Source organism: Podarcis pityusensis (assembly GCF_964106645.2).
Source record: "Podarcis pityusensis genome assembly, chromosome: 13".
Classification (NCBI taxonomy): domain Eukaryota; kingdom Metazoa; phylum Chordata; class Lepidosauria; order Squamata; family Lacertidae; genus Podarcis; species Podarcis pityusensis.
The window spans coordinates 49400401-49413768 of NC_138038.1; the positions used below are offsets into that span (position 1 = coordinate 49400401).

Consider the following 13368-nt stretch of genomic DNA (forward strand, 5'->3'; position numbering starts at 1 on the left):
TCAACTAAAGCATTCATGAGAGATGGCCTCCCAACCTCTGCTTAAAAACCTCCAAGGAAGGAAAGTTCGCCACCTCCCGAGGGAGGCCAGCTCCTTACTGCCGGAAAGTTCTTTTTGATGTTTCGTTGGAATCTCTTTTCTTGTAACTTGAAGCCATGGGTTCGAGTCCTACCCTCCAGAGCAGGAGAAAACAAGCTTGCCCCACCTTCCACATGACAGCCCTTCAGATATTTGAAGATGGCTGTCGTATCTCCTCTCAGTCTCCTCTTTTCCAGGCTAAAGATACCCAGCTCCTTCAACCGTTCCTCATCAGGCTTGGTTTCCAGACCCTTCATCATCTTGGTTGCCCTCCTCTGCACACACATTCCAGCTTCAATCCTGGCACCCAGAACTGGGCACAGTGTTCCAGCTGTGGTCTTGAGCAAGGCAGAATTTGGGCGGCGCTATTACTTCTCTTTATCCGGACGCTATACTTCTGCTGATGCAGCCTAGAATAGCATTAGCTATTTTGGTGATGCATCACACTGTTGACTCATGTTCAGCTTGTGGTCCACCAAGACCCCTAGAATCCTTTTCACATGTACCGCTGGCAAGCCAGGTGTCCCCCATCTTATATTTGTGCACCTGGTTCTTCCTGCCTAAGTGCAGAACCACCTGACATTTGTCCCTACTGAAATTCGTTTTGTTCGTTTGGGCTCCAGTTCTCCAACCTATTAAGGCCACCTCGAATCCTGATTCTGTCTCCTGTGGCGTTGGCTACCCCACCCAGTTTGGTGCCACATGCAAATTTGATGAGCATCCCCTCAATTCCTATTTTGGGAGAGCTGGCACCTAGCAGGCCACACCTGCTCGCCTCTGATTCTCTGTGTAAAGTGGAAATTGTTGCACCCTTAGGGTGGCAGACCCTGGCAATAGTCTCACCACACCACTTTCTTGAGCTTGGCCCTGCCTCCAAGGAGCTGTGGGGAAAGTGCACGGTTCCCCCCCCCCCCCCACTTCAGGCTGGGCTGAGAGAATGAATGTGAGCGGCTTGGGGTATTGAAAGAGGCCGAGTCAGACCGATGAATCACACAGATTCAGCAGCCATCTTCCCCTGGGGACGGGTGTTTGGTGCCCGTAATACCCATTACACAGTTTGGGAAGTAGCTGGTGATTCGAGAGATTGATGGCAGAGATGGGCTATCGTTGGCTAACAGCTAAACCAGGTGATTCAAAACATCAGCGATCAGAAGCAAGATGCCTCTGAACAGCAGTTGCTGCGGGAGACCTCTGCTGACTTGTGGGAGAAGAAAAGTCTCAGGAGTAATAATAATAATAATAATAATAATAATAATAATAATAATTTATTATTTATACCCAGCCTAACTGGCTGGGTTTATCCAGCCACTCTGGGCAGCTTCCAGTGGAATATCAAACTACAATAACCTATTAAACATTAAAAGCTTCTCTAAACAGAGCTGCCTTGATTTTTAGAAGACATCTGGTCTTCTAAAAATCTGGTAGTTGTTTTTCTCTTTGACATCTGGTGGGAGGGCGTTCCACAGGGTGGGTGCCACTACCGAGAAGGCCCTCTGCCTGGTTCCGTGTAAGTTGGCTTCTTGCAGCGAGGGAACCGCCAGAAGGCCCTCAGCGCTGGGCCTCAGTGTCCGGGCAGAACGATGGGGTGGAGAGGCTCCTTCAGTAAACCATACACAAATCCGGAGTCCTTAAGACGGTTGGATGGTGCCTTGTTCACCTCCTTCCAGCAACTCCTGCAGCTGAGTTGGTGCCCAACGCCTTGCTCTGCTTTCCTTTGGACCACATCAGCGAGACTGGCGGGGGGGGTGGTCTTGTCGTCTGGGCAGCCCAGGACCTCCATACACCCTGGCCAGGCTTGTGTGCCAGGGAGGTCACTTTCGTGCTGCTAGTGCGGCTGTTTGTGATTTCACCCCTGGAGGCACACTTCATTGTCTCTGGAGACAGACGGCTGCCAAGCACACAAGCCAAAGATCACCCAGTGCATAGGTCGATCATGGAATTGGTTCCCACATGGTGTGGTGATGCCATCAACTTCAGGCGAAAAGAGGATCAGAGAAATTTATTCTCACGTTCTTACACCTAGATATACTGGAGGGGTTGTGCCTCAGACCCTAGACGCTTGTCGTGCGAAGCCCAGTGGCCTGTTGCAGAGCTATGGCCCGTCTCCCTCTTGAGGGAAGGCCATGCTGTGTATGCTCAGAGGCACTCTTTTTGCTGTCCACTCTGCGTGTGCTCAGGAGATGAATCCTGGGTTTCTTGGCTACTTACGGCCGGATGGAATGAGGGATTCTTCAGATGAACAGTTGTGAGAATGGCGCTAGGTGGTTGTCGTGAGCTCTCAGTACAAAAATATGATCGGGGTCAGCAAACTTTTTCAGCAGGGGGCCGGTCCACTGTCCCTCAGACCTTGTGGGGGGCCGGACTATATGTTGCCATGATTATGACCTGCATTTTTGGCAAAAACACTTACTGGGACCAACCCCAATGTTGCCCGAAAGCGATATTTTTTTGGGCGGGGGTGTTCTCTCATACACCCAGGCTGCTTCCTTTGCGTTTTATGCGTTGACAGTTATTATATCTCTCGTAAGGAGGGGTGGGGGGCTGAGGTGAGCGCGCCATTCCCGTCAGCCCTGGAAAGTGTGCACACATGTGTGGGTGAAGGGAAAAGCCGTTGGCCACGCTAAGTCAGACCGGCGCCGCTCAAGCAAAAACGTTCTTTTCCCTGTGTGAGAGAAGACGAGGCGGCGGCTATTTACCTTTCCATGGCTCACACCGTGTAGCTAACAAGCGCCCCCCCCCCAGCAGAGCGCATAAGTGCTTGGGAGTGCAGCCGCCCAGGCGCTCCCTGCTTCCTTTGGTGGGGAGCACCACCACCACAGACACCAGCGGGCGTTGCTCCCGAGGCGCCTCCAAGCCCCTGTCGCCGCAGCTGCCCTTCCTGAGGTCAGTCGCCCACAGCTCCATGGTGGAAATCCGAACTGTGGCTCCTTTCCCCTCTTCCCCACCCTGGAAGATAAGATTGCTGTGCGAGTGCGACGGACGGAGAAGGTGCCTGTCTTAAGCAGCCGTCCTCCTCACTTTTGACCCCCAAGCCTGGCTGAGTCGCAAAAACCATGGTGCGCGCACTATGCTGGCTGCCTGGATTCCCAGACCGTCCGTGGGCTGGATCTAGAAGGCAATTGGGCCTGATCCTGCCCGCGGACCTTAGTTTGCCAACCCATGAGTATGATCTTGTGCTAAAGCAGCGGTTCTCAACCTGTGGGTCCCCAGATGTTGTTGGACTACAACTCCCATCATCCCTGAGCTCTGGCCTTGCTAGCTAGGGGTGGTGGGAGTTGTAGTTCAACAACATATGGGGACCCACAGGTTGAGAAAGGGTGTGCTAAAGGAAGGCACTGATCCTAATCTATGGGGATGCTCATAACTGCAGAGCAGTGACTGCCCAGGCAAGAGGAAGGAGTTCGGGAATCCCAGGCAGACTAGAAGGGGTAAACGAAGGCAGGGATCAGCACCTTGGAGAGCGATCTAGGTGTGAGTTTCAGGACCATGGCCAGCGATCCTGCAGCAGAAGTAAGGCATGCATGTTGTCTCAGCAGAGCAACTGGCAGAGGCCTTGAGCTATGCATTTACTGACTGAGGCTGTGCCCCCTGAGAGTTGCGTTGGGCCAAGTAAAGAGCTGCTGCCTTCCTCTTTGACCAGCGGTTGGAGGGTGCAGAGAACCTCTTTCAGTCTGAGGACTGTGTTCCATGGTGAGCAGCCCTCGGGTTGTGGGCGGGGCCAGAGGCAGAAAGTGGGCGGGATGACAGAGGCATCTCTTTCTTTCGTGTAGTTGGTGACTGTGCAGCCATGAAAAGGCCAGCGGTTCCTACAACCCCTATGTTTATCTCTCCCATTCTTCATTCAGGCAAGCAAGAGGCATTGTCACACACCCGGGGAGGCTCCCGAAGGCCTGATAGAGAGAGCTGGAGGGCCACATTCCCATCCTGCCCAAGATCTTGGGGCTTCATAGAATGGTTGAGTTGGAACAACTCATCTAGTCATCTAGTCCAACCCCCTGCAATACAGGAATCTCAGTTCTCAATTCAAGCTGTGCAGATGTCTCCTCCGGGTTCTTCTGCTCCTTCAAACAGTCTGCCATGCCCTCCACCAGCTCCAGTCAGCATCCCCAATGGTCAGGGAGAATGGAAACTGTAGTTCAACAGTGTCCGGAGGGGACCCTGCTGGCTTCCTTGGAGCTGCGCACTCCTATGCTGGGGGCCTGGTCTATTGGTGGAAGCCACGACACTTAGGCCAGTTTGAAAAGCCGTGAGGAAAATGGCCACTCCTAGTGCTGCTACTTGCCTTTTATATTCCTTGATCTTGCCAACACTCTCCCTAATGGTCTTCAGCCAAATTTGATTTCCCATCTAAGCCTCGCCAGCAGCGATATTGGTTTCCTTTTCCCTAAGATGGGGAAACCACCCAGGGGGGAAGCGGGCTTGATATTGCTGGAGCGTAAGAAGCCGTCTCGGGTAACATTAGTTTTTCCACCACACTGGCTTGGATCTTGTCCCAAAATAACAAGCTGAGGAATCAGACTGTAGTAATATCGCAGGCTAATTTCTTAGCAGAAGGTGTATTGTCCGATCTTCATGTCATCTCTAAAACAGATGGCAAACAGTCATTGCTCTGCGGGGAAGGGGAGAACTCTGCATTTGCTCAGAGGCATATTATCATTGTCATTATTATTATTATTATTATTATTATTATTATTATTCACTCATTCATTCATTCATTCATTCCCTATGGGGAAGGGCTTTTAGCTCAGAGCATGGAGCATCTTATTTTGCAAGCAGAAGGTCTCAGGTTCAGTCCCTGATAGGACTGGGAGAGAGCCATGCCTGAAACCTCCAACAGCGGCTGCCAGTCAGTGCAGACAGTACTAAACTAGAGCTAGTGTAAGGTAGCTTTCCATGATCTTATATTGTTCCATTGTCGTTAGCGGTATTTAGCTATCATTATTATTCTCAATATTGCGCGGATTAATCAATCAAGCTTTAGTCTGAGTCGGAATCCGCTCATTCTCTCTTTGTCGTTTTCATCCTGGGGGAGGGGAACCCCACCCAGTGTGGAAATGTTGTAAGGGGAGAAGATTCACCAGTGGGATTTCTGCCTGTCGTGCAGCTGCTACGTAGAGGTAACATGAAGCAGACTGAGCCACTTGTTGGACTCTTGTCCGCCCAAGCCGGCATGACCATTGGAGTAAGGCATTATGGGAGTTGTAGTTCAGGGCAGGGCAATCTTAAATAAGGCCCATTAGTAAGCCCGACTGACTCACTAGCAGGGATGTGGGGCACAGATTTGTTTCGTTTCTCTCTTGTTTCTCCCCCCCTTCCTATTATGTTTTATTGTAATTTTATTCATGTTAGCTGCCCTGAGCCCGGTTCTGGCCGGGGAGGGCGGGGTAAAAATAAAAAATTATTATTATTATTTATTAAATGCAACCCTACCTAATTTATTCTTTCCAAAACAAGAGGCCATCTGAAACACAGCCATGGACTTCATGGCAGGGTGTGGATTTGAACCCGGGTCTTTGCAAGCTCGGGACGCAGGTGGCGCTGTGGGTTAAACTACAGAGCCGACCAGAAGGTCGGCGGTTCGAATCCCCGCGATGGGGTAAGCTCCCATTGCTCGGTCCCTGCTCCTGCCCACCTAGCAGTTCGAAAGCACACCAAAGTGCAAGTAGATCAATAGGTCTTCCAGCGGGAAGGTAAACGGCATTTCCGTGCGCTGCTCTGGTTTGCCAGAAGCGGCTTAGTCATGCTGGCCGCATGACCCGGAAGCTGTACGCCGGCTCGCTTGGCCAATAAAGCGAGATGAACCCAGAGTCGGCCATGACTGGACCTAACGGACAGGGGTCCCTTTACCTTTACCTTTACCTTTGCAAGCTCTCGTCCAACACTAACCGCCATGCCATGCATCACGCAGCCTGGCTCGATGGCACGAGTCGCCTGTAGTTATTTGCTCCGTTCCACCACGTTTTTTTCCTTTTGGTTTGGGCCGATCGGGTAGGGGAGCTAGTATGGCGTGTGAATTGCGGACCTGCATTTAGACACGACCGAGGGGGCTTCAACCGGCCCTGATCATCTCAGAAAGACATAGCCGACCTGGGAGCTTTGTGGGCCTCACAACGCCTGTGTGTGAGGGGTGGTGGTAGGGAAAACCTCAGGGAGGCCTCGAAGCCTCTTTCCCTTCTCCAGAGGAACTGGGTCCTCCCTTCCTCAGCTGTCAGGACCAATTTGTCTCGGCCGCCAGGCCTGTCACCTCCAATGCTTCGCCCCAGTTCCCGGCACACCCAGCCGAGGACACCACACACACAAAACACACACACACACACAAACACACACTCATTCTCTTTCTCTCAGCTCACACCAGACAGAGGCGGCCGGTGGCCTCAGTTTACCCCGAGGCGTTGTGAGTCGGAAAGAAGCGGTAGTGGGGGACGGTTTCATCCTGTACGCTTTTGCTTGGCTGAAGCAGAGAAGCTACCCGGAGCGAAGCCATTGATTGAATGGTGCCTGCCTGCCTCTGGCGGGTCGATCCGAGCTCCTGAAAAGTCCTCCCTTCAGCTCCCAGGACAACGCGATGGAGCAATGCCATGAAGAGAGTTCCCCTGGGCATGCGCAGAAGGCCTTCCTCTACTCCACGTCGCTCCTTAACACATTTGGGACCCCCGGATCGGGGAACGTAATTTGCAGGAGCCCTTGACCCCCCCAGGACCTTTAGAAACTATGTGTAGGGTTTAATTTGATCAAGAGTGCAACATCTGAAGGCAGCCCTGTTTTTAATGTTTAATACTGTATTGTGGTTTTTAATATTCGGTTGGGAGCTGCCCAGATTGGCTGGGGAAACCCAGCCAGATGGGCGGGGTATAAATAAATTATTATTATTATTATTATTATTATTATTATTATTATTATTTGGGTCTCTGTGCCGTAATAAAGATTATTTATTTATTTATTTATTATAATTAACCCCAGAATCTCTTTCTTTTAAAGTTTTTGCTACAAAGGCAGGGGCCCAGAATGCTTGAAAGCCTGATAAGAAAGAGACCACTATTATTTTATTTACCGTACATTCTTATCCAGATTTTCTTATTCCCCCTCCTGTTTTATCTTCACAACAACCCTGTGTTGTAGGTTGGGCTTAAGAAAGTGGCTGGTTTAATGTCATCTAGTCAGCGTCATAGCTGTGTGGCTATTTGAATTTGGGTTAGGAAAGGGCTAAAAGGATGTAATTTGGGGGGAGTGCATAATCTCTCCAGATTCTCAGTCACATTTCGTTTACCCCTGGTGTGTAGAGGCTGAAATCATGATTCTAACTTTATATCCAGTAGGGCATTTGTATGTTCTGGAAATGTTGCAAAATTTTTGCTTCAGGACTCAATCTTTGAAAAGCTTAAATGCTTTAAGCAGTTGCGTAAACATTTTCCTGGAATACCCCAGGATTCCTCACAGGCAACCCTGAAAACTCTAAACTAGGAGAACGGATCAGTCTCTTAGTTCTTTTTGCAGACATGAAAAAATACGTTTAGAGGCAGCGGTTACCTTGGTGGGGGAGGGAAAGCCACTCTGCACAAGCTCAGTGGCACCCTTCTCATTTATTCGTTCCCAAAATCCCAGACCCTTGCTTTTCTTTGGAAAGCTGACCTGAATTTCACTTAAGGGAAGGGCAGACAGGGCAACTCAGCGACTGTCCTTCCTTCCTGACACTGGACAGCGGGGGCTTATAGGCTCTGGCTCCCCCTACTGGCTGCCTCCTTGCATTCTGCCCAACCAGCCCCATTGAGTCCCAGCCTCCAGATCCTAACCTGCTACGCTTCCTTTCCAGACAGCATCCGGAAGTTCCTGAACCGGCCTCCCATCCACCTGCTGGTGAGGGTGAAGCTAGAAACCAAGCCGAAGAAAAGTGAAGACAGGGTGCTGGTGAGAGACTCCCGGGGGGGTTTGGGGACCAGGTGGTGGTGGTGGTGGTGGTGGTGGTGAAATACCGTATTGTTCCATGTATAAGACAACCTTATTTTTTTTGGGGTGATAAATTGAGGGTCGTCGTCGTCATACACGGGTTAATATGCTAAGATCACTGCAGATGGTGACAGCAGTCACGAAATTAAAAGATGCCTGCTTCTTGGGAGAAAAGCAGTGACAAACCTAGACAGCATCTTAAAAAGCAGTGGTTTTCCTGGTAGTGATGTATGGAAGTGAGAGCTGGACCATCAAGAAGGCTGATTGCTGAAGAGTTGATGCTTTTGAATTCTGGTGCTGGAGGAGACTCTTGAGAGTCCCATGGACTGCAAGAAGATCAAACCTCTCCATTCTGAAGGAAATCAGACCTGAGTGCTCACTGGAAGGACAGATCCTGAAGCTGAGGCTCCAAGACTTTGGCCACCTCATGAGAAGAGAAGACTCCCTGGAAAAGACCCTGATGTTGGGAAAGATGGAGGGCACAAGGAGAAGGGGACGACAGAGGACGAGATGGTGGGACAGTGTTCTCGAAGCTACGAACATGAGTTTGACCAAACTGCGGGAGGCAGTGGAAGACAGGAGTGCCTGGTGTGCTCTGGTCCAGGGGTCACGAAGAGTCGGACACGACTAAACAACAAAAGTGAGGGCTGGTGCTGCGGTGGTAGCAGGGAAATGTTGGAGGGGAGGCTGCTTACCCACTCTTCCCGGTTTAGGAAAAGTTTTTCATGAGTGCCAGTATGCGGTGTATTACGGCACCAGTTCCGTCAGCCGGAGCGGGGTGGTGGGGGGATCGTGGAGAAGCTGCTCAACAGCTCAGTGAACTTACAGAAGAAGCTCAACAACTGCTGAGGGCTCCCCCAAAATAGGGGTCGTCTTATACACGGGGTTGTGTTATACATGGGGAAATACGGTAAACCCGGTGGTGGCTGGACTGCTTTGCAAGCTGCTGGTTTGCCCTGGGCTGCTGGTGCCAAGGCTCTGCTCTGACAGGTATCTGCAGCGAGGCCCCCCCACCCAACCCAGCTCTTTGGACCCGCTTCCTCCTTTTCACCTTTGGAACCACCTGCCACTTGCTCTGGGCGAGGTGATGGGGGGGCGGCTCAGGGGGAGAAGCTGCTGTTGTTATTATGTTATGTCATGTTTTTATTTTATAAGTTTTTATTTCATTTTACTTTTTATGTTTTTGTTTTATCTTACTTTAATGTTTTTATTCTATTGTTTTATTTTATTTTAATTCATTTTCTTTTCTTTTATTATAATTCCCAGTGCTTTTTTACTAAAAAAAAAAGTTTAGAGGTATTCTCATTTTGACTCAAGAAAATCACCATTTTGTAGTTCAAATCGGGAAAAATAAATACAGTAAATGGACAAAAGTAAAAAGATTCACAAAATGTTTAGGAGTATGCGTACCCCCGCGTACCCCCAGGAAAAGATCACTGATAATTCCCATGGTGGGATAGCTCAGTTGGTAAAGCACGAGACGTGGGTTCGATTTCCCACACTGGGCAAAAAGATTCCTGCATTGCAGAGGGTTGGACTAGAAGACGCTCATGCTCCCTTCCAGTTCTACAGTTTTAAGATTCTCTGTTATACTTATTTATTTATCACACTGATATCTTTTGTTCTGAGGTGGGGGAAATAAATAAGGGAGGGACCCTGGGCCACAAATCGTAGGTTAACTCCACATCTCACTCATCTCACACCCCCCAGCCCAGAGATAATTCCCCCCTTCTCAGATATACTCCCAAATATGTAGTTTATTTAATGTCATACGTGCATCTTCCTCCCCGCTTTATTTATCTTTACACCACTGATTGTAAATAATATCTATGTGGTGAACAAAGGAGTTTATAGAAACAAAGAAAGAAAGAAAGAAAGAAAGAGCGGTATAAAATTATTATTATTATTAATTGAATTTATATATCATCTTATATACCGGGAGTCTCAGGGCGGTTCACAGAATAAAATCAAGATATAAAACAACAAAGTGCACAATAAAAATAAAAACAACAACCCAATAGACCCCCGCAAAAAGGACATAGGATGTCAAACAGAAATCAAATTTCATCTACATGACAACCCTGTCAGGTAGAGTGGGCTGGAAGAGTGACTGGTGTAAGGATTTGAACCCAGGCCTCTCCAAATTCCTGGTCTTGGGCTACATACACCCCAGGCATTTAAGTGTCTGGGGAACGGTGCAGCGAACTGTAGCTCTGTGAGGGGCAAACTACAGTTCCCCGGATACTTTGGGGGAAGTCCTGCGCTTTAAATAATATGGTGACACCAGGCGCTATTTCAGCTCCCTCTGACCGCTGCTTCCTGGTCCCTTAAGCAAACCAGAGGAACAGAGACGGAAAGGGTAAAAGACCCTCTAAACAAAGTGGGAAGTTTCTGAAATCGTTCTGGGGGCCACTCACACTGGCCCCTGTCCTTCCTCCCAGTGGTATGGCCTTGGGGAGCGACTCACGGCCCTTCTTCCCTATTCCTCCCCCCGCCCAACATTTCTTCTCTTCTCTCGAACTCTCCAGCTCTCGAATCCTGTCCTCGCAAATTAGGTCAGGGTTTGCAAATTTGCTGCTGGCAGCAAAAGTGGAGGTCGCAGGCAGGAGCAGACAGGGGAGGGGGCTGGCGGAAAGGAGGGGGGGGGAACTTTGCATCGGCTGATGCAAAAAGAGCCTATAGTTTTCCCCCACCCCATCCCCCACAAGGATTCGGGGGCAAAAATGGGGTTTGGGCCAAACTTTCTGCAATGATGTCTTGAGCCTGTGTGTGAATTTGCCAGGCCAGGGTCCGCCTCGCAAGGGTGTTGTGATTGAATGATACAGAATAAAGGCCAAAGGATCTCCCAGGTGGGAGGGAGCTGATTTGCGGGTGGCCAAGCGATGAGGAGGTTTGGTGGGGGGAAGGCTGTGGGTTGAAATTAAGGGGGCATCAGGAGCAGTTAACTTCTAGGGCAAAAGGGGACAGGACACCCCCCTCAGCTAAGGGGCAACAGGGTGATCTTCCAATCACTGAATCAGAGGAAGCCCCCCCAAAGGTTGCCACCTCCCCTCCCCTCGTGGGTGCCAGGAACACCGGAAATCCATGCCTTTAAAGCTTTGCTACAGGCCAGTATTCAACAGGTGCAGCCACGGGGTTGAAACGCTGCACCTGTTGAATTTCCACCTTCTGCCCCACACTGTGATTTAAGGCGAAATGTGGTGATCCCATTTACGGGTCTGGAGAGCGAGCAGAGCCAGTGTGAGTTTTCCCCCTAGTTAAGTTCTAGCACAGGGGCCAGCAAACGTTTTCAGCAGGGGGCCGGTCCACTATCCCTGAGACCTTGTTGGGGGCCGGACTATTTTTTTTTGGGGGGGGGGGAATGATCAAATTCCTACGCCCCACAAATAACCCAGAGATGCATTTTAAATAAAAGGACACATTCTGCTCATATAAAAACACACCGTTTCCCGGACCATCCGCAGGCCGGATTTAGAAGGCAATTGGGCCGGATCCGGCCCCCAGGCCTTAGTTTGCCTACCCATGTACTAGCACATACGCACTCTGTTTTTTTCCGATTGGCACAAAGTTACACATTTGTTTCCTTGCTGTGACCCCCTGATTTCTGGAGTGCCCTGAGTGCGGATCTTACCATCATGGCTTAGAGATGGAGGAGGAGAGCGAGAAAGACTTGGCAGGCTGGGAAATCAGTAATTCACTTCCCAACATTGCAAATGTGATTTCCAGCAACTAGCATAATTTTTAGCTTGCTAAAGGTTTCTCTAGGTTAGCAGCTCTTGCGCAACTTACTCGTGAAGCTGTTGAGAGCTCATGCGCTGTAATAAACAGGATAATAGAACTGTAGTGTTGGAAGGAACCCTGTGGGTCATCTAGTCCAACCCCCTGCAATGCAGGAATCTCCAGGACAGACAGCCATCCAACCTCCGTTTAAAAACATCTAATGAACGAGAGTCCACCACCTTCATTTCACCGCCACTGCACATGGTAATATTTTAATTCTGAATTTTCAAAAATTTTCGCCACGCACCCTGGGACCCGCAGGTTGGAGGGCAGGTAATAATGACACTAATTGTTAAAAGGCCAAATGGCAGACTTGGGGAAATGGAACGCTTCCCTGCCAGAATGTTGTGTCAGAGGCAAAATGTCTTCCAAAATAAACAAGTTCAACGCTCATCAGTATTCTAGAAGATCCAGGTTGGGAAGACATGTTTGGAGAGAGGTGGTGCCAATTCAGGTCTGGAGAGACACAGATAGCAGAAGGCAGAAAAAGCAATGCAATATCCACATCAGGATTGTGTCTTAAAGGGAAACAGAAAAGGATTGTGCTGTCGTTCACGTCTTCTGTGCTTCGCTCTTTTTCCAACAGGTGCTCACCACTTGGCGAATCTATCTCTTTGGGCTAAAGGTACCAGCCAAGGTGAGTGGAGGAACAAATGAGAGATTTTGTGTGTGTGTGTGTGTGTGTGATTTAAAATACATTTATACCTCTTTACACACCGTAAATTTAAAGCACAACAAAGTACAGTTTTTTGTTTGGGAATTGTAACTCTGTGATGGATAAACTACAGTTCCCACAATTCTTTTTGGGAAATAAAGTGCTTTAAATGTATCATTGTGTACAATCCTATCTCTGAGCAGTGAGAGACTCTTTGGGTCCCAGTGCTTACCCCAGAGTTCGGTTTCCTTGGGACGAAGGTCCTTAGGGACAATGGTGTTTTTAAGATAAACGGTTTTATTTACACACATGACCTGGCTCACTCCCAGAGATCTTGCTTCCCCATTAGGTTCTCAGGGAAGCCCCAAATAGATCCCTTTGGGATCTAGCACACAGCAAGAGAAGCCTCTGGGTCTCCGGCTTCGAGTGTCAGCCAAAAAAACGTACACCTTGGCCTATTGTTCTCCATCGGGTGAGGTGGGAGAAGGCCCGTCTCCATGGCAACAGGGCAACCTCTTTGGACATGTAAATGGCGGTACTTAACTAGCCAGCTAAAGCCGTTACCTTCACAAAGGAACTGGCTTGGGTTTCTTCTTATCCATTCTAACCTCACGGGTACAGGATCACAGGCTTAGAAGGGACCTCTGGGTGTCATCCAGACTGACCCTTGAGGCGTTCCCAAAGTGAAGGAAGGATTGAACTCTGATTAATAAGAATACACACAGAGGCTTGAACCAGCAAGACTCTGGGAAGGGTGCATATAATCATCTCTGTCTCCACCCTCCGTCCCAGGTCGTTTTATTCACAAAAGAACTTTTTACAGAGTGTTCGTAAGAGCCAATCAGATTTCTTCTGAGCATTTCAACAAACCCCATGTGGGGACAGAGTTAAACTACCAAAACTAATTAAGC

General features: G+C 49.3%; 1 protein-coding gene across 6 annotated transcripts in view; it reads left to right on the forward strand.

Annotated features, from left to right (window-relative positions):
- Positions 1–13368, forward strand: part of CARMIL3 (capping protein regulator and myosin 1 linker 3) — an 84888-nt gene that overhangs the window by 10975 nt on the left and 60545 nt on the right. For 5 of the 6 annotated variants that reach the window (XM_080979604.1, XM_080979599.1, XM_080979600.1 and 2 more), the window contains exons 2-3: positions 7889–7983; positions 12389–12439. In XM_080979604.1, coding sequence (XP_080835730.1) covers positions 7889–7983; positions 12389–12439 — 146 coding nt within the window. Of the gene's footprint in view, positions 1–7888; positions 7984–11891; positions 12007–12388; positions 12440–13368 lie in introns of those variants that run through there. The other variant, XM_080979603.1, reaches the window with a different exon arrangement.